The sequence below is a fragment of the Podarcis pityusensis genome (assembly GCF_964106645.2).
Source record: "Podarcis pityusensis genome assembly, chromosome: 2".
Taxonomy (NCBI): Eukaryota; Metazoa; Chordata; class Lepidosauria; order Squamata; family Lacertidae; genus Podarcis; species Podarcis pityusensis.
Genome location: NC_138029.1, coordinates 115807145 through 115827815, shown reverse-complemented (window position 1 = coordinate 115827815; position 20671 = coordinate 115807145). Strand labels below are relative to the sequence as shown.

The window sequence follows — 20671 nt, the reverse complement described above, 5'->3', positions numbered from 1 at the left end:
TTGCATGCATCCCCCTGCTTCTTATTGGACTAGGAAACATTGCTTTCAGGTACTTTGGCTGCTAAGGGACGCAGGTGGCGCTGTGGGTTAAACCACAGAGCCTAGGACTTGCCGATCAGAAGGTCGGCAGTTCGAATCCCCGCAACAGCGTGAGCTCCCGTTGCTCGGTCCCTGCTCCTGCCAACCTAGCAGTTCAAAAGCACGTCAAAGTGAAAATAGATAAATAGGTACCGCTCTGGCGGGAAGGTAAATGGCGTTTCCGTGCGCTGCTCTGGTTCACCAGAAGCGTCTTAGTCATGCTGGCCACATGACTCGGAAGCTGTACGCCGGCTCCCTCAGCCAATAAAGCGAGAGGAGTGCCGCAATGCCAGACTTGGCCATGACTGGACCTAATGGTCAGTGGTCCCTTTACCTTTACCTTTACTTTGGCTGCTACAGCTCAATTCACCCCTCCTTCCCAAGTCACCCCTGCAGATAATAGATTTTGCCTTGCTGGTGAGATGTGCAAGCGCCTCAGCATAATATTGGGAGCTGCCTTACAGCAATTCAGACCAGTCATCCACCTAGCTCAATACGGTCTTACACTGGATGGCAGCTGCTCTCCCGGGTTTCAGAATGAGCTCTCCCATCTCCTCCCAGATGCCATGGATATTGGGACCTTCTATGTGCGGATAATGCTGAATGCCCTTCCCCAACTATTTAAACTCTTAATAGCTGCCAACTATTTCTACGAACTGCCTTCCCTCTAGTATCGGGGGTGGTTGGGGGTCTCTTGCACTTTTCAAACCTCATTTTTTTCTCCTTCTGGGTTCCTTGCTCCCAGGTGCCTGTCAAAATGGTAAAAATGGCTTTGGCTACGACATTGCCCGGTGATGGCTGCGCCCTGGACTCGATTGATGGGAAACCAGCCCCCCCCCCACCTCCTGCTCCCCACTCTGGGCTGGTGGCTACTGCTCTAGGAAACTCCAGTTTAACATCTCCTCCTTGGGCACACTCCACTCATTACTTAAAAGCAAAATACGCACAGCAAGGGCTAGGCTTCTTAACAGATTAACTAAGGGAAGCAAGCTTCTGAGTCGCACAGTATTCTTCTGGAAGAATTCGAAGCACGGCCACACAGAATTCTTGAGGCATTCACAGCCAATGCAAAAAAGAGAGAGGAAAAATTCAGCACTTTTGATTTCAATGGGAGATTTACAATGCCATTTCTATGCGTTGACTCATTTGCAAATCCTGCCGCAACTAGTAGATTATTCCCAACTATGCAAAGGACAGCAATCTTAAGCACGTGCTTAATGCCCCCACAGAAGTCAATGGAATTTAAAAGTGTTAGCGTCCGACTCATGCCAACTTTTAAGTAGCAATGTGGCCTTGCCTGGGGTGTTCTTGATTTTGTTGCCTGATTTTTTCTGTGGTGAAGGAGCACGCATTTTTGTTTCTTGGATTACCTCCCTTCCACCCCAATTTTCCAGTTTCTCCATCACCTTGTTTATCCTGGGCTGGTTTCTCAACCACCGTCAGTCCAGAATTCAACAGGTAGAGCTCTTAACTCCTCTCAAACTCCCTTTCTTCTGAAATGCATCAAACTCTTAACAAGCTAATGATGGTGGTCTGCGCCACATTCCCTGCAACCCTGTACTTCTTCCAACCACACATGAACAACGGAAGGCACTTATTTGCTTTTGAGATCTCGCTGTCCCTGCTAAGTTGGCTGCAGTGTTGTTGGACAACGCAACTCCCATCTTCCCTTACCTCCCCCCAGCACTGGATGGGGGTGTGGTGGGCATTGATGGCAGCTGGAAATCCAACATCTGGAAGGCCACAGGTTTTCCAGCTCTGGAACTAGGGAAAGATCTGCGTTCAATTCCTCTGCCTGGAAGCTCACCCTAAACCTATGAATGCTACCATTGAGCTCAGTATCCAACAGGGCAAGCTATGATTGCACGTTGCAGCATCTGAAAGAGGAATGGCTTTATTATGGCATAATCTTTCGCGGCGAAGCATAATCATTTTTTTTAAATCTTCTTCTTTGGCGATCACTCGTAGCCAAGTAAGATTGTCTTCCATGAACACGGTCTTAACAGTGAGTCCGTGGCTGTGGAGGCCAATTCTGGATCCACACATCCTTCCACAGTGGGGACATAGGTTTCCGGGTGTCAGCTGTTCACAGTGAGGGTTTGCTAAGCGTGCCTTCCTTAGCACGTTTCTCCCTTTTGTCCTGAGTTTGTGCTTTTTCAAAGTCCATGACACCTTTGGTAAAGGCTGCTCACCAATTGGAGTGCTTGCAGATCAGTGTTTCCCAGTTATCAGTGCTTATACTGCATTTTTAAAAGATTTGCCTTGAGAGTGTCTTTATAAACCTCTTTTGTTGTCCACCGGTATTTCGCTTTCCATTCTTTGGAAGATGACAATCAGGCATCCAAACAACATGACCAGTTCAACGAAATTGTTGTTGAAGAATCATTGCTTCGACATGGGTGATATTTGCTTCTTCCAGTACTCTGGCATTACTTTGCTTGTCTTCCCAAGTGAATTAGGGGGTCGTGGGAACCTGGCACCGAATTTCCCAGGAACAACTCTCTGGGCAAGAGAATATTGTTCAAGCTGCACTTTTGACATAGTTAATTTCCTTTTATTAAAAAACAAATAAATAAAAGGTCATTTATTAACTTCCTGAATGGTAGCAGTCCTGTTTGGAGAAAGATGCCATTTTAATTCCACAGAATCTCTTGTAAGATTCTGATCCAGTTAATAACTGTTCCTTGGAATGAATTGCTGCAGCTGGATTTATTTGGGAATAAAATAATAGTAGTAGTTTTATTATTTATATACCGCTCATCTGACTGAGTTGCCCCAGCCACTCTGGGCGGCTTCCAACAAAAAGACATTTAATAATAAAAATCACACATTAAAAACTTCGCTAGACAGGGCTGCCTTCAGATGTCTCCTAAAAGTTGTTGTTTATCTCCTTGACATATGAGAAGAGGTCCCACAGGGCGGGCGCCACTACCGAGAAGGCCCTCTGCCTGGTTCCCTGTAACCTCACTTCTTGCAATAAGGGAACCGCCAAAAGGCCCTCAGAGCTGGACCTCAGTATCTGGGCTGAACGATGGGGGTGGAGACGCTCCTTCAGGTATAAAGGTTTGAAGCCCTGTATGTAAATATTAATGGTAATATTATCCATGCATCTATCTAATCCCATTTTTAAAGCCATCCTAGTGTGTGACCATCACTACCTCCTATGAGGGCAACCCCCCCCAACTCTTTCCATAGTTTATCTGCACATAAATAGCTGCAATTCTGGTACCGCCTGCAGCAGATGCACAGAAAGCCTTCGCCTGCAGCTGAACCCCAGCATCTCCAAAAAGGTGCCAAAGGCAAAGGTTACAGGACCCCACCATCACATAACCCCCCCTTTATCTGCTAGAGACACAGAGCGAGACACGTTGCAATGGTGGGGGGTTGTTTGAGGGTCTTTATTAAAAGCAGGAAGGTCTTAGGAACATGGACTTGGTGATGCCCCTTTTACCCGTCGCCCCCTCCCCACATCGACGCTCCCCCGACATCAAGAGCCCCCCCCCGGAAGGGCATCTGGTGGGAGGGATAGGCAACTGGGTCTCCAACTGGGGAGAGGACAGAAATATATCAAGGGGGGGAATTCCCCAAAGGCAGGAGAGGAGCAGAGGCAGCAGCCCCTCTTCCCCCCCCCCCATAGCAGGGAATATTTGGCAAAATCCCACCCACCCCACGAACAAGCGCACACTCCCTGAAACAGCTCCCCAAGCACGCCTGCCCCCCACAATAGAGGGGTCTCTCATCCCAAAATTATAGCCTCTCCCCAATCCTAATGGCCCACCCTCATAAAAAATATAGCTGCACACAGAAATCCACTCCAGTCCCAGGAAGTGCATGCATCCGACTGCCCCCAATTCGCCTCTCCTTCATCCCAGGCCCAATGGGGCACCAACATGGCACCCTCCCAATCATCTGGACTACAACTCCCATCAGCCCCAGGACTAGAGAGAATAGGTCCGGGAAAGGCTTTTGCCTCCGCCTGAGGCCTTGGAGTAGGCCAGGCAACGAGGTGCCCTCCAGCGGCTGCCGTACCCCAGCTCCCAACAGCCCCAGCCAGCAGTGAAGGATGATGGGAATTGTAGTCCAGTAATAGCTGAAGGGTGCCACATCAACTACCACCACCACAATTTAATTCCTGCTTGGCCCAATTGGCTAAAGGGCACCAGCCTCATGCCACTAGCCCCCTCCTCCATGTTGTGCACCCCTCCCCCCCCAAAAAAAAATTCGGCCTAGTGACCCCGCACCCAAACACTGGTTGCCCTTCCCCAATGCCCTGTCCCAAGACCTCAGCCTTCCTGCCATATTTTGCCACAGAGGGAGCACACACACGTACCTCCCCTCTGACCATCTCTGAGACCAAAAAACGAGAGTTTGCAGCGCCCGACGCCTCCAACTGGAGCCAGGAAAGCAGGCTGCCACGTTGACGCAGCTCGGATAAGGGCAGGCTTGCTTCTCCCTTCGCAGGGCAGTTAAAATATTTTAGCCAACACAAAAGTAACAGGCCCAGGGAGGCTGTCAGGAAACGGACGTCTTCTCACGTTCCTGCTCTCGTTTTTCCCCAAAGTAGCATCCCTAATTTCCGCCCCACATCAATTGGGTCGAGGGCTGGTCCCATAAACTGGGTTCCACAGGGTCAGCCCATATTATTTTAGCCCCCCCCCACCTCCCCGTGAGACACACCGCAACCCCCCCTCCCCGCAAAGCTGCTCTTTCGTTCCCTCGTTTCACCCACCGGGTGACTGAAAAGAGCCAATACAGAGTCACATTCTTTCTGTGTCCCCAGCCCCCCCACCCCGCCGCAGTTCCCCCATTCGCCGTGCCCCTTTCACAGAGGGAGGTAGTCTTGTCCACCGTTTTATTAGAGCTGCTGATCAGTCAGAGGCCTGGGTGGGTCGTAGTCCGCACAGCTCCCCTCCTCGGGGAGCTCTGGAGTGGTTCGTCGCCGCCTCGCTCCCACCGCAGGCAAGATGTAGCGGATCGATCAATCGTGCCCATTCCCTTATCTCACACGCAAACACATACACACACACACACCCCTTCGTGAAAGGCCAGCGGGGTGTTTGCAACCAGCTGGCAACCCGGCTTCACATTTTGCAGTGTTCGCACTCAGAACCTGCCCTGCGCCCATCTCGTCCCCCAGAGGAGCGCCGGGATGAATCTTCCCTCTGCAGGGTTCGAGGAGTGGTTCTGTTTATACGTTGCCTGTGGGTCAGCCCACAAAATGCTCCCTGCCCCCGGAACAGGGGGCTGGAGTGGTCCAGTCCGAGAAGCTCAAGCGGAACAGTTCACATCGACGGAAACGGTTGAGGGGAAGAAGACCTGGCGGGGAGAGGGCTGCGCCATCTACCTGGTTGTGGGAGGGGAGAATTCTGGTCCGAAAGGTGGAAGCGGGCGTGGCTGGGATCAACTCCGCCCCTGCGGCTCCTTGTGGGCGTGGCCGGGCGAAGCCCACCCCAGCTTGCAAATCTCCGAGTTTGGTTGTAGCGTGGGCCGCTCCCATCACCGCCTCTGCCACTCCTGGTCCCGGCTTGGCCGCTGGGGAGTTAACGCCGCCCTCTTCTGCCGTGGCCCCCGCCCCAGTGGGCGCAAAGCTGTTCCCAGTCCCCACCCCATAAGCTCCTCTCTCTCTGTCTCTCTCTAGGGCCGGATGTTGGGAGGGAGGAAGTAGTAAAAGGGGGTCACTGCGGGGCACCCAGCTCCACCGAGAGCCCCTCAAAGGCAATGAGCATGGCCTGGCGCACGCGATCTGTCAGTGCCGGCACGTCTTCAGCCACCAGCTCCCGCGTAGGCATGGGAGGCAGGATCTGGACCGTGCAGCGCCCTGCGCCGGAGGAGGAGGAGACAGAGGCAGTGGAAAGGGGCCGTGGTGATGTAGCCGGACCAGGTGGGGAGCCAAAAGGGAGAGAGAAGGAAAGAAAAAGAAAAGTGTTAAGTGTGCAGGCTGCAAAGAGGCAGGGCAGGGGGTATTTAATTACAGTCATTCCTCGGGTTGAATGTGCTTCGAGATGAGCGTGTTCAAGTTGCACTCCGCGGCAACCTGGAAGTAATGGAGCACATTACTTCCGGGTTTCGCTGCTTGCGCATGCGCAGACGCTCAAAATGACGCCATGCACATGCGCAGAAGTGCCGAAATGTGACCCGCAGACGCGCGGACACGGGTTACGTTTGCTTCTAGATGCGAATGGGGCTCCAGAACGGATCCTGTTCGCATCTAGAGGCACCACTGTATTTTCATTTATTTGCCTGCTAATTTCATATTCCCACTTTCCTCCCAGGTCAGCTCACAACGTAAATTAAAACAGATACAGTGGATGCTCGGGTTGCGAACGTGATCCGTGCAGGAAGCACGTTCGCAACCCGCAGCAGTGCGTCTGCGCACACGCGTGTTGCGATTCGGCTCTTCTGTGCATGCGTGACTGCTGAAACCCGGAAGTAACCTGTTCCAGTACTTCCGGGTTTCAGCGGTCCGTAACCCGAAAAAACGGAACCTGAAGCGTGTGTAACCCGAGGTATGACTGTACAACTAAAAATGTATGATTGCTTTACCTATTTTAACCCCCCCCCAGCTATGTAGCCCTATTGAAAGCAGCACTGAAATCACTCAAAGCCATTTAACCCCCAAAATTACATCACCCACCTTCAGAAGACCCTACCACAACAGCCAGTGAGTGGCCACAGGTTTGTCAGAACCAGCCTCGTCCCTGGGGATAAGGGAAGGGAAAGGGAGGGAAAAGGAGCTGGACGGCTGGACTCACCCGTGGTGAAACGCCTTTCCTTCTTACTGTAGAAATCCCGATACGATGAGATCACAACTGGGATGATAGGAACCTGGAAAGGGGCAGGGAAGGGAGGAACAGCGTGAAGAAGACAAAAAGATAATACACTTCAGGGAGGGCTGTTAAAAAAAAAAAAGGTGTCTAAACATCTTTTAAAAGTTGTTTTGATTTGGTGGCTGTCGTGGTCTTTTGGGAAACAAATCCCAGAGTTTAGCTGTGTGCTGCACGAAAAGGGTTCCAGCATTATGAGAAAATGAGAAAATCCTTCCATCCTTTCTCCCTCCCTCCTTTTTCAGCTCTTTCTTCCCTCCTTCCTTCTTTCTGTCATGGTCTAGCCCAGGGGTCTGCAACCCGTGGCTCCGGAGCCGCATGTGGCTCTTTTACACCTTTGCCGCGGCTCCGGGGCGGATACTAGCGAGGGGAGGGGGCGCATTGTGTGCCCCGACACTCCCCACTGTGGCGGGCGCTGTACTGGCTGTGACGTCGCATGGGGGCGGTGTGTGCGTTAGTCACGCACCGTCCCGACGTCACCTTCCCGCCCGCCCGCCCGCTACATTGTAAGGGGCATGTACGCTGGTCACTGTTTTGAAGGGGAGTGAAGAACACACACACACAAAAAGGTAACTTGTTAATTTAACGTTTATTTCTATGAGGAGGAGTAATTCTGAGGGGTCAAACAAAGAAATAATTTAAAAAGTGACAAAAAAGTTATTTTTACAATGACGAGTTTTGCGGCTCCCAGTTTTTTTTTTCTTCGGAAACGGGTCCAAGTGGCTCTTTTTGTCTTAAAGGTTGCAGACCCCTGGCCTAGCCTATTAAGGACTTTGCAAGGACTGGAAAAAGTGCACCCGATTCTCTGAATAGTGCCATAGGAATGCTAAGTTTTTTGTTATGAAAACACACCTCTTTGCACTTTTTGACACCTGAGGTGCTTCACTGAATGGTGCCCAACTCTTTTCTGCCATCGACTCTGTTCCGTTCGACTTGGAGCAGTTTTGTTTTATAGCAGCACTGGTTTCCTCTGCTTTTATAACCATGTGCTGAGATTCCTGCGTTGCAGGGGGTTGGACTCTGCAATTCTATAAAATGAAAGGACTCGGCCTCTGAAACCCTGGATACCCACGGACAGTCCGTTTAGGCCAGTGTTTCCCAAACTTGGGTCTCCCGCTGTTTATGGACTACAATTCCCATCATCCCTGACCACTGGCCTTGCTAGCCAGGGATAATGGGAGTTGTAGTCCAAAAACAGTTGCGAGACCCAAGCTTGGGACATCCTGGTTTCGGCAATACAGAGTCAGGCAGACCAATATTCTGACTCTTTCTAAGACACCTTTCTTTGGCTTAACAAATATAAAAGCAGCGCTCCTGGTTCATGCTTTGCATCCATCTTCCTGCTAAACTTTGGTGTAGTGGTTAAGAGCGATAGACTTGTATTCTGGGGAACCGGGTTCACAGCCCCACTCACCTCACAGAGTGTTTGTTGTGGGGGAGGAAGGGAAAGGAGATTGTTAGCCGCTTTGAGACTCCTTCGGGTAGTGATAAAGCGGGATATCAAGTCCAAACTACAAAACAGCCCTGCGAAGTACAATTATCCCTGTTGGGAGAGGTCAAGGCCGAAAGAGAGAGGAAGGGGTGTGGCAGAGACGCGCTTGGCAAGTCAGTGGCGGAGGAGAGACTTGGAGGTGGCTTCCTGGCTCTTAACCTGCTGATCTGCAACCTTAACAAGACACACACTATGTGCGTTGGGCTCAGAGGTCACCCCCGCCGGATTTCAGAGGCCAAAACCGCACAGGGGTTGCAGCTCGAGTCGCCCCCATGGCTAAGTAAAGAGGAAAGGACTCCCTACCTGGGCTTGCACAGCCAAATGGAAGGCACCCCGCTTGAAGGGCAGCATGGAGCCGTTGTGGTTCCTGGTGCCCTCGGGGAACACCCAGACCCGAACCTGCAGGGGGGTCAGAGGAGAAAAGGAAGGAGCATAAGTAGCTGCAGGCTGCACAAATACAGCTAAAGGGGTTCCTTTCTGTGCCCTCCATTCCCCAAGCCGAAAAAGCTTTCCCCAGTGGCTGCTAGAGACCCAGCACAAGAACCCACCATAAGAAGAGCCCGGCCTGGATCCGGCCCAGGATATGTTTCCGAAGCAGAAGCACATGGGCAGAACATCCCTCCACTGACGTTTGGGTCCCAGAAACTTGTATCTGGAGCTACACTGCCTCTAAAAACGGACAATCCGTTCGGCCAAATAGATGTCGCAATCCACACACTCCGCCCTGCGGTGGCGTCGATTTAGCAGACGGCTAGATCAGCGCAGAGCAAATCCAAAAAGGCCTTCTCTGTGGAGAGAGCTTGAGGCCGGTTTGTTTTCCTACAAAAGCGTCTCCCTCCGCCTTGTGCACTCCAAGATGGTGTGTTCCACCCACTGAGGAGACAGTACCAGTACAGTGGTACCTTGGTTCTCAATCTTAATCCGTTCCGGGAGTCCGAAACCATTCGAAAACCAAAGCGCGGCTTCCAATTGGCTGCAGGAGCTTCCTGCACTCAAGCAGAAGCCATGGCGGACATTCGGCTTCTGAAAAACATTCGCAAACTGGAACACTTACCTCCAGGTTTGGGGCGTTCGGGGGCCGATTTGTTCAACAACTAAGCCGTTCAGGAACCAAGGAACCACTGTGATTAAGAGCCAAACGCTACAATGGCAAACTTCCCTCTCTCCCACTCTCTGCCCAAAAGGGCTGTACCAGCAAGTTAGCATTTAAGCAAGGTGGGAAAGTCCAAGAGGCCAGCACCCAGGCGCACGCCCTTGTGAATTTTGGGGAAAATAGTATTAGCTCTCTTGCTGCATCCTGTACACCCAGCCACGACACAGACACAATCCCACTTCGCAATCCCTTCCTCCTACCCACCTCCAGATCCCACACGATTCCCCAAAATGTAGACAGCCCCCCTCTCCCGTTCCAGCAACACTCACATCCTCACAGAGCATGGTTTGCGCCGTCTCCGCCATGACGCTAATGGCGTCGTCGGTTTTCTTGCGGTTGATGAAGATGATGCCCCCTAGCCAGCACGCCAGCCCCACCGTGCCCATGTACATCAGCTCCTTCTTGGCGATTGGCACACACCGGTCGGGCAAGACTTCCATCATCCCTGCAGGGTGGGGCGGGGCAGCGGAGAGGGAGGAAAGCGGGAAGGTCAGCCACGGCAACAGATCAAGGCCGCCCAGCCCACTATGTGCCAGAACACCGGTTGGGGGGCGACCATGGCCTGGTGGCACAGCAAAGGCCCAGCCAGAGTAAACCAGAGGTGGGGAATCTGTGGCAATTTGTAGCTTATTGACTACAACTCCCATCGTCCCTGACCACTGGGCCATGCTGCCTGGAGGCTGTTGGGAACCTCAGAACCTTCTGCAGGGACACAGCTTCCCCACTGGGATGTAAAAGCAAATTTTTAAAAACGTTTTCGCACTTCCTGGACTCCGTTCCTGTGCAAAATTCAACTAAAAAGGTCAACCAAAATTTGAGGCAGCCAATGCAGTCCCCTCTGGATGTAGTTTGACTCTCAGCAGACGGCGGCCAAGAGGAACAGGAGTTATGGTTCAGTTACATCTGGAGGGTTGGGCTATCCCAGACTAGATTACTTTTGATAATCAGGCCTGATTATCGTCTTCCAAAGCAACTCCTCTATTCCGAACTTAAAAATGGAAAGCATAATGCGGGTGGTCAACAAAAGAGGTTCAAGGACTCTCTCAAGGCAAATCTAAAAAATGTAGTGTAAACACCAACAACTGGGAAACACTGGCCTGCAAGCGCTCCAGTTGGAGAACAGCCTTTACCAAAGGTGTCATGGGCTTTGAAGACGCTCAAACTCAGGACGAAAGGGAGAAACATGCTAAGAGGAAGGCATGCTTGGCAAACCCTCACCGTGTTCAACTCCCGCCCCAATGTCCCCACTGTGGAAGGACATGTGGGTCCAGAATTGGCCTCCACAGTCACTTACGGACTCATTGTTAAAACCGTGTTTATGGCAGACAATCTTACTCGGCTACGAGTGATCGCCAAAGAAGAAGACTTTTGAAGATGCCTTCCCAGCTCTGCAAATCAGGTGTGGGGAACGTTTGGCTCCCCAGAGGTTTTGGGTTGCCAACTGCCACCATCCCTGGCTGCAGGCCACGCTTACTGGGGCTGATGGGAGTTGTTGTAGTTTAGCATGAGACTTTGAACTGCAGGGTCGCAGGTTTGAGCCCCATATTGGTCAAAAGATTCCTGCACTGCAGGGGGGGTTGGGCTAGGTCAATGCTTTTTTTCCTAAAAAAAATGTTTAGGGGTACTCTCATTTTCCTTCTCATATTGAAATACTGCCCCTCAATGAGGCCAAACTTAGATGCACAAAATGTTTAGGGGTATGCGTCCCCCCAGGAAAAAAGCACTGGGCTAGGTGAAGCTCATGGTCACTTCCAACCTTACAATTCTTTGAACATCTAGGGGTCCAAAGTCTCCCCGCACCTGCTTAGAAACCAACGTAAGGTAAAGGTAAAGGGACCCCTGACCATTAGGTCCAGTCGTGGCTGACTCTGGGGTTGCGGCGCTCATCTCGCTCTATGGGCCGAGGGAGCCAGCGTACAGCTTCCAGGTCATGTGGCCAGCATGACTAAGCCGCTTCTGGCGAACCAGAGCAGCCCATGGAAACGCCGTTTACCCTCCCGCCGGAGCGGTACCTATTTATCTACTTGCACTTTGGCATGCTTTTGAACTGCTAGGTTGGCAGGAGCTGGGACCGAGCAATGGGAGTTCACCCCGTCGCAGGGATTCGAACCGCCGACCTTCTGATCGGCAAGTTCTAGGTTTTGTGGTTTAACCCACAGCGTCACCCATGTCCCTGGAAACCAATGAAGATTGCTTTAAAGTGGGCAGGAACTCTTAATAATTTGGTGGTATGGTAAAATGGACTGACGGAAGAGGCCACGAGGGGTTTTCTACTCACATTCTGGCCACCTACCCAGACCCCCTTCCCCCCTGCCCAGGCGTACCAAGCAAGTCAAGCGAGCTCTGATGGTTGGACACGATCACATAAGGCTGCTTGATGTTGAAGTTCTCTGTCCCCCGCACGTCAATCTTGATCCCGTACAGGTATTTCACATGTAGCATCATGGACCGGATTATCCTGGAGATGGAAAAGAAAAGAGGAGAAACTTGTTCACCTGCGACTTCCGCACCTCACTGCACCGCAGTCGCTGATGATGACAACAACAGTTTGCCATCTTCCCTTCTGCAAGGTTTACCTAGTGGCTTCATTATACAGTGGCACCTTGGTTTTCGAACGTAATCTGTTCCAGAAGTCCGTTCGACTACTGAAACGTTCAAAAACCAAGGCGTGGTTTCCGATTGGCGCAATAGCCGACAGCAGCATCGGACGTTCGGCTTCCAACAAACATTCGAAAACCGGAATACTTCTGGGTTTCGGGAGCCAAAATGTTCGAGAAACAAGGCATTTGAGAACCAAGGTTCCACTGTATATTTTTAGGTGCCAGGCAAAAACATTCCTCTTCAACTGGGCTTTTGGCTGATTAATTTGCCACAACCTTTTAAATACCTTTGTGGGAGCGCAGGTTACTGTTTTGTTGCTGTTGTTTAGCTATTTATTTGTGTTTTTATCTTGTGAACTGCCCTGAGATCTTTTAATGAAGGGTGGTGTAAATATCAAAATAAATACAAATAAAAATAAGATAAGATAATAAGCTGTCAGTCATAAATAATTTTTGAGGCACTGAGGTGTCTGGAGTGCTCATGCTCCCTCTAGAGGCCAGTGTTGTTCAATGCAGCTTTCAGTTTTCAAAATACCAAAGCAGCGAGAAGTTGTTTTTATTGCTTTTGTTGGCTCTTCTCTTTCTAGCAATACAGTAAAGGTAAAGTCCACAGGAGGCCAACCTGCATATAACCATGTAAGAAGCAGCTGCCACAAGACATTTTGCTGCCTCAGGTGAAGTCCAAGATGCCTCCCTGTGGCATTCCACTAACCTAAAAGATCGCCTCATCCCCTACTACACAGTCTCAGATATGTATGTTAATCGTCAAATGGCACCTTAAACCCAGGTTACAGTGGCCACAATGGAATGTCTAGGTACCTCTTTGTTTACAATGAATTTTGGTGTGATGGTGGTTCATTTTATTTTTATACTGCTTTATATATATATATTTTTAAAAATCTCGAAGCTTCCTTGGAGGTATTTAAGCAGAGGTTGAATGGCCCTCTGTCATGGATGCTTTGGCTGAAATTCCTGCATTCAAGGGGGGTGGGCTAGATGACCCCTGGGTCCCTTCCAACTCGTGATTCTATGATATCTGCCAAATCTGCCCCTAAGACTCGCCTTCAGTCCTTAAGCCGCACTGCTAGCTAAAACCAAGCCGCAGGTCCATGTAGCCCGGCATTCTGTTCAGAGCAAAATTCCAGGAGGCCAAATGTCAGCGGTGGGCAGGGCCAGAGACAAAAGTTGGCAAATAAAATTAATGCGAAATTTACCTTTGTGCAGTAGGCTAGTTTACCCTGTTCTATCCTTAATCTAAGGAAAGAAGAGGCATTGTCAGAGTCTGTGGGGACATTCCAGCTAGGCCAAAAGCTATCAAGGAAGGGTGCAGAGCAGAACCGCATTAAACTGATTTTATCTATAGATAATCCAGAAACAATGGAAACGTTTAAATGATTATTTATGTAGACAAAGATTAAATGTAAGGTATTGGTTGTGTTTAGAATAGATTTATGAAAGATTTAGAAAACTTATTGATTAGAATATTTGTATGAGATTGTATGGGGAAAATACAGAATAACAGATACAATGTTGCTTAAAATGTATATAGGAAGTGCAGTGTAAGCGATGGAAGTCAATCAACGAAATTTTATTATTGAGATATTTGTAGAATAAATTTGGAAGAAATTCTTCCAACTTTTCTTCTTTTCCTTATTTTTTCTTTTTCTTTTCTTCCTTTTTTCTTTTCTGTTCTTTTTTATATATGTGTACTTATCTGAAATATATATGTATGTATGTATTTGCAGTATTTTGCTTGTATTTTGTAATCATTATGTTAAATAAAATAAATTTAAAAATAACAAACAAACTGATTTTATCTATAGATACTCGTAATGGGAAAAGCTTAAACTGCAAATAAAACTCAGTTCTAGAGAGTAACACAAATAAGGCAGGAATTATTCTTTACAAAGTGCAAGGAGATAACAAGTGCCAGTATTGTTCTTACTATTTCAAGCAGCACAAAGAACTCTAATTTCTACATAGCAACATACTGAGGTGGGGGCTATTCTGTCGTGAATCTCCTCGTTCAAATACATTACAAAATCACACCATTCAGATCCAGATGTTTCACCCCTCCCATTGCAAGAATCTGCTGACAATGTTTCAGAAAGGAGGGGGCGGATTTTGCGCATTGCTGCTTCTGCTCCAGCCTGACTTCAAAGGGAGTCTGAGTGTTATCTGTATATAGATAAGGTGACTGCTCAAGCAGCTGTAACACTCAATCAGTCCAGCGTCTCCGATTAGTCGTGAGTTTATGCAGTAGCTGTAGAGAATACTTCATTGTTTGTGTGGTTCATACTCTGCTGTGCTCCGCTGACTTTTGGAACGGAGTTTGGTGCTCACAGCTCTGAGTTGTGAGTCCACAGCACTTAGACCTGCTTCCTGTGTGAAAAGTCTCTGGAAGTGCTTTCCCAGCTCGCCTGGCCCAGTCGGGGCTGAAGAGGTTGAGCCCAGTCTTTGGCACTGGCTCAAAGGCGAAGCTGGCACCCAGCCGCCCTGTCCTCTTAAAATTTATTCCCAAGCTTTTCAACCAAAGCTACATCCCAAACCTTTTAATGCTTTTTAACGTGTGTTTTATTCTGTGTTTGTATTAGTTACAGGTTTGTATTTTGGCGACATGGTTTTTTTTTCAGATTGCATGCCGCTTAAGAGGTTTTTAAAACATTAAGGTTTTAAAACATAAAACAAACAATTTTAAAACATTTTAAAACATAATGCTTTCGGAATAAATCGCTCTGAGATGTACCAGTAGAACCCAATTTACCTTCTGCCCATCCCTCCTCCAAAGTATCGTCGTACAAATATGAAAAATGCTCTGTGTAACTTAAGTCACATTATACAGAGATACCAAAGTTATGGAAACGAATAGCCGCTTGGAGCTCTTTGACATGCAGAGTGTACATTGTACAACGTGTGAATCTGGTTAGAGAGTAGACGTCACTTGTTGAAATCGCACACAGAGTAGAGTAAGAAAATAGCTTTATTCTGGGAATAAATCAGAACCTGGATAGAAAAGTGTTCTAGCTCTAACCTAACTAATCGAAGACAAAAGGAGCCATGCCTGCTTCTCTGTTTTCCGATGATAGATTCAAGGTGACCTCTCACCTTATCAAGGTGACCTCTCACCTTAAGGTCTGAGGAGGAAGCGTTAGAAAGTTGTAAACAGGATGCAACCTAAGACATAGCCGTCTGAAGTTTTAAAAGGACAGGGAGGCCAGAAAATAGGTCAGAGGCTAGATAAAATCAAAGCGTTGGAAGGGATCCCACGAGTCATCTAATCGGTTTCCTGCCCACAGCCGTCCCTGGGCAGTCTTGAACCACCAACCTTCCGGTTAACAGGCACAGGGATAGTCTGGGAGTCTGGAGGTCCATTGCTCTGCCTGCCTTAAAGGTAAAGGGACCCCGACCATTAGGTCCAGTCGTGACCAACTCTGGGGTTGCGGCACTCATCCTGCTTTACTGGCCAAGGGAGCCGGCGTACAGCTTCCGGGTCATGTGGCCAGCATGACTAAGCCGCTTCTGGCGAACCAGAGCAGCGCACGGAAATGCCGTTTACCTTCCCACCGGAGCGGTACCTATGTATCTACTTGCACTTTGACGTGCTTTCGATCTGCTAGGTTGGCAGGAGCTGGGATCAAGCAACGGGAGCTCACCCCGTCGCGGGGATTCAAACTGCCGACCTTCTGATTGGCTAGTCCTAGGCTCTGTGGTTTAACCCACAGCGCCACCTGCGTCCCATCTGCCTGCCTTAACCCCATGCAAAAAAACTCTCTCTTTTCTTCTTAAGTTTTTACTTTTCAAGTCTATACAATTCATTAGCTTTGCAATCAATTTAACATTTCTGAGTTGGACTTCCTTCCCCCTCTTCCTCCTCTCTCAGCAAGCAGTCTCATGCCCAATCTTCCAACAAAAGATTTATGAGTCGTCCCGTCCCGTTCCCCCCCGGCCAAACACAACAATGGCTGCACCCACCATTGCGCTGGCTTTGTGAACATCCCATCAGCACAGGGACTTCCTTTGGCATGGAAGAACAATGTTCCCCAAGCCTCTGTCCCCCATGGGCCCTCTAAATCTGTTCTAGGGGGTTCCCCCCAAAAAAACACACACTCTGGAGCAGATTTGGGGAAGGTGGAAGGGAACAGGGGGAGTCCCACTGCAACAACGAAAATCCTTGCTCTCGCAGAATGAGATAACTGAATACCTCCCAAAGAGCCTAATACACACAAACAAACAAACTCTTGTGCTTACTTCATATTCTCCACGTTGCGCCCACGGACTGCGCAAATAGGGATGACGATGACGGCCAGGAAGAGGATGTAGCTGTTGTAGAACGCCATCTTGCAGAAGTACTTGAAGGTAGCACTCCATTCGTAGAGAAGCGGGACCACCACCAGGAACAAAATGAGGAGCCCCTGGCCCAGCGAAATCTCCATTGTCCCTGCAGGGGGGAGGGAAAGAGTTCAACTCCGTTTCTATTTCAGCAGCCATTTTAAAGCCCTTCTTCCATTTTATAGCTTGCTTTTCATTGGGTTTTGTTTTATCGCTGTTGTATCTGTTACACTTATCATACACTGCTGAGAGATGGCTGCAACTAAGCAGCATATAAATTTTCATAATATTTATGCACCACTTGTTGTTGTTGTTTTTAAAAAACCCCTCAAGGAAGCTTTCAAAAAGACATGACAAATAAAATTAACAACAATTCAAAACTGTCAAAAAGTTAGCATAGCAATAGACTGAAATGGATTAAAACTCAGAGATTAAAATGGTCAAAACAAACATCATTAATAGATATTTTAGATTCTTGTAAGCGCTAAATGCCAAACACAACCCCCCTAAAAGCAGTTTCTATAAAAATGTATATCCATAACAAAATCATGAAAGTTATAGAACTACAGCTAGAAGGCACCATTCCCCACTCAGAGAAGACCTGTAAGTCCCTCTTTAATGGGCAGACTTTTGCTGTGCTGTCAAACCATCAAAATTCTGCCTTGAGGCCACCCAAAGTCGACACCCAGAGATCTTCTCTGATAAGCAAGTGTGGCAGGTTCCTTAATTTTGCAAGCTTCTGTCTGCAGGAGTAGGATGTTTTTATGCAGTTCCTTGCAAGTACAAACACACACACACACACACACACACACACACACACACGTGGCACCTGAGATTTCACCAGACGTCGATCCACACACAGGGGAAAAAACGCTATGGAAAATCACATAGAATTTTTTTTGCTCTCCAACGCCATCTGGTGTTGCATGTTTCTAACACATTCAAAATACTGTTTTTTGACTAATGTAGTTGAGTCCCAGATTTATTCTGGACCAGTGTCTCGCCTTGGTAAAGGACAGGATGAGAGCCAGCAAACAAGTGGTTGTTTTTATTTTTATTATATATATTTGTGGTTTTATATTTTGATTTTCTTCTGTGAACCGCCCTGAGACCTCCGGGTATAGGGCAGTATATAAATTCAATAATAAATAATTAATAATAATATCCTTTCCAAAGATTTTTAGCACAATCTAGCTTTAAAATAAAGGGACACGGGTGGTGCTGTGGTCTAAACCACTGAGCCTAGGACTTGCCGATCAGAAGGTCAGCGGTTCGAATCCCAGCGACGGGGCGAGCTCCCGTTGCTCAGTCCCAGCTCCTGCCAACCTAGCAGTTCGAAAGCACGGCAAAGTGCAAGTAGATAAATAGGTACCACTCCGGCGGGAAGGTAAATGGTGTTTCTGTGCGCTGCTCTGGTTCGCCAGAAGCGGCTTAGTCATGCTGGCCACATGACCCAGAAAAACTGTCTGTGGACAAACGTCGGCTCCCTCGGCCAATAAAGCGAGATGAGCGCCGCAACCCCAGAGTCATCCGCGACTGGACTTAACTGTCAGAATAATAATAATAATAATAATAATAATAATAATAATAATAATAATAATTTATTATTTGTACCCCGCCCATCTGGCTGGGCCTCCCCAGCCACCCTGGGCGGCTTCCAACAAAGATGAAAAATACACTAAAATGTCACATATTAAAAGCTTCCCTGAACAGGGCTGCCTTCAGATGTCTTCTGAATGTCAGGTAGTTGTTTATCGCTTTGACATCTGATGGGAGGGCGTTCCACAGGGCGGGCGCCACTACCGAGAAGGCCCTCTGCCTGGTTCCCTGTAACTTGGCCTCTCGCAGTGAGGGAACCGCCAGAAGGCCCTCGGAGCTGGACCTCAGTGTCCGGGCAGAACGATGGGGGTGGAGACGCTCCTTCAGATATACTGGACCGAGGCCATTTAGGGCTTTAAAGGTCAGCACCAACACTTTGAATTGTGCTCGGAAACGTACTGGGAGCCAATGTAGGTCTTTCAAGACCGGTGTTATATGGTCTTGGCGGCCGCTCCCAGTCACCAGTCTAGCTGCCGCATTCTGTCAGAGGTCCTTTACTTTTTTTTTTTTTTTAGCTTTAAAACACACACACACACACACACACACACACACACACCCTCCACTTTCCCACAGCACTATTGCAACATACACTAGGGCGTGGTCATTCGAAAACATCCTGCACTGAAAAACAAGAGAGGCATTGCAGGGCACTGATGCCTGCGAGCCACGTTCTCTCTGGTATGACGTAGGGAAAATTTCAGGGCTGCTGGCAGGCAGGCTGGGCAGCCGCCCAGGAAATCAATAGTTTTGCAACCACACATCAAGGAATCCAGCAACCCAACCGCGCTAGGAGGCAAGCTGCCAAATTATGCCCTGCGTTCCTTTGTTTGTGCCCTATCTCTCTCCACCAACCCACACGCGTGCCTTTTCCCAGCTCCTGAGCGTTTGCCACTTGGGAGCACAGATACTTGGCCACTGTTCTGCATGCTGCAGTAACTTCCAGACTAGATTGCTGCAGAGCACCCTACATGGGGCTGCCCTTGAAGGCGGCTCAAAAATTCCAAGGGGTCCAAAATGCAGTGCCCAGATTACCAGCAGCGGTTCCGTTTGCATCTCGCACAACATCCGTTTTAAAACAGTGGCACTGGTTGTTTCTGTTGGAAAAACGCCCGGGAAGGCCACCACCTTCCCAAGACACTGTGGAGTTTCTCCGGTGGTCACCCTCTGGCTGTAAATCTTCCTCAGTCCAGAGAGATCGGTGATAAGTGACCCTCCTGAGAGGAGCACACTCGTCTTCTGGCATCTCATTGCAGAAGAAAGAGACAATCGTAGCTTTAAAATTACTTTATTCAACGGTCTATATAGAGAGACTCCATCAGCATGTCTGCTCTCTCTCAGCAGCAGTACAGAACAACATCTTGCACAGAAGTGAAAGTACCGTCTTTTTTGCTCTATAAGACTCACTTTTTCCCTCCTAAAAAGTAAGGGGAAATGTGTGTGCATCTTATGGAGTGAATGCAGGCTGCACAGCTATCGCAGAAGCCAGAACAGCAAGAGGGATTGCTGCTTTCGCTGTGCAGCGATCCCTCTTGCTGTTCTAGTTTCTGAGATTCAGAATATTTTTTTTCTTGTTTTCCTCCTCCAAAAACTAGGTGCGTCTTATGGTCTGGTGCGTCTTATAGAGCGAAAAACACGGTAACTTCTCTCGCAGTTCCGAACAGTACTGAGACTTCCTGTCTCACGCTCTCAGACACTCACATGATATAAACAACCATAGTTCTACTTGCTGAGCAGCTGGTGAGATAAAAAAATCCTAACAGTTTCCGGGCCCAATTCAAGGTGCTTACATGTTAAACAACCCCTCTTGGTTGTTTCACTACCCTCAGAGGCTTGGAGGGTAGGGGTGGCCCAGGAGAGGGCCTGTTTTGTGGCAGCCCCTAAGTTGTGGGGCCACCTCCCCACAGAGGGGTACCTGGCAACTTCAAGATGCACCTTGGTAACACAGCTATCAGTGAATGCTATAGACACACTGCTAATCCTGGCTTTCAACACAGAAGATGTCTATGTTTAGGAGGGAGCAATTTCTTCGGTTTTAAATTGTTGTAGCCTATCTTTGCCATTGCTTAATAATTTGTTTCCACGAACAAGCGTTCTTCAAGTTATGTCTGAAGGCAGAGAGCCTTCTCGGTAGTGGCACCCACCCTGTGGAACGCCCTCCCATCAGATGTCAAGGAAATATACAACTATACAACTTTTAGAAGACATCTGAAGGCAGCCCTGTATCAGGAAGTTTTTAATGTTTGACGTTTTATTGTGCTTTTAATTTTCTATTCAGAACTACCCAGAGTGGCTGAGGAAACCCAGCCAGATAAGCGGGGTATAAACAATAAATGATGAAAAAGATCTCAAGGCTATTTCATACTGTCATGAGCATTATTTTTTATTAAATTTGTATACTGCCCTTCATCTGTCAATCTCAGGGCAGTTCACACCATCAAAACAGAAGATAAAAACATAAAATGCATAATAAAAACCAATAACTGCCCCCCTTGCCCCGCCACAGTTTTTCCCTTATTCATTTGAGGTGGGGGGGGAGTATAGGGAGCCAAAGGGAGCTAAACGATATCAAAACACAAACCAAACCAAAGTAATAATT

The 20671-nt window shown here is 48.5% G+C and overlaps 2 protein-coding genes across 7 annotated transcripts in view; one reads left to right on the top strand and one right to left on the bottom strand.

Moving 5' to 3' along the window:
* Positions 1 to 2678, top strand: part of LOC308470024 (epidermal growth factor-like protein 8) — a 33742-nt gene extending 31064 nt beyond the window's left edge. For both annotated transcript variants that reach the window (XM_080993238.1, XM_080993237.1), the window contains exon 10: positions 824 to 2678. In XM_080993238.1, the coding sequence (XP_080849364.1) occupies positions 824 to 873 (50 nt within the window). In that variant the 3' untranslated portion in view covers positions 874 to 2678. The remainder of the gene's footprint in view (positions 1 to 823) is intronic.
* AGPAT1 (1-acylglycerol-3-phosphate O-acyltransferase 1) overlaps positions 1123 to 20671 on the bottom strand; it is a 47231-nt gene continuing 27682 nt past the window's right edge. For all 5 annotated transcript variants that reach the window (XM_080993251.1, XM_080993250.1, XM_080993253.1 and 2 more), the window contains exons 2-7: positions 16396 to 16585; positions 11872 to 12005; positions 9817 to 9992; positions 8698 to 8793; positions 6831 to 6903; positions 1123 to 5896 (exon numbers count right to left, since the gene is read on the bottom strand). In XM_080993251.1, coding sequence (XP_080849377.1) covers positions 5754 to 5896; positions 6831 to 6903; positions 8698 to 8793; positions 9817 to 9992; positions 11872 to 12005; positions 16396 to 16580 — 807 coding nt within the window. In that variant the 5' untranslated portion in view covers positions 16581 to 16585 and the 3' untranslated portion in view covers positions 1123 to 5753. The remainder of the gene's footprint in view (positions 5897 to 6830; positions 6904 to 8697; positions 8794 to 9816; positions 9993 to 11871; positions 12006 to 16395; positions 16586 to 20671) is intronic.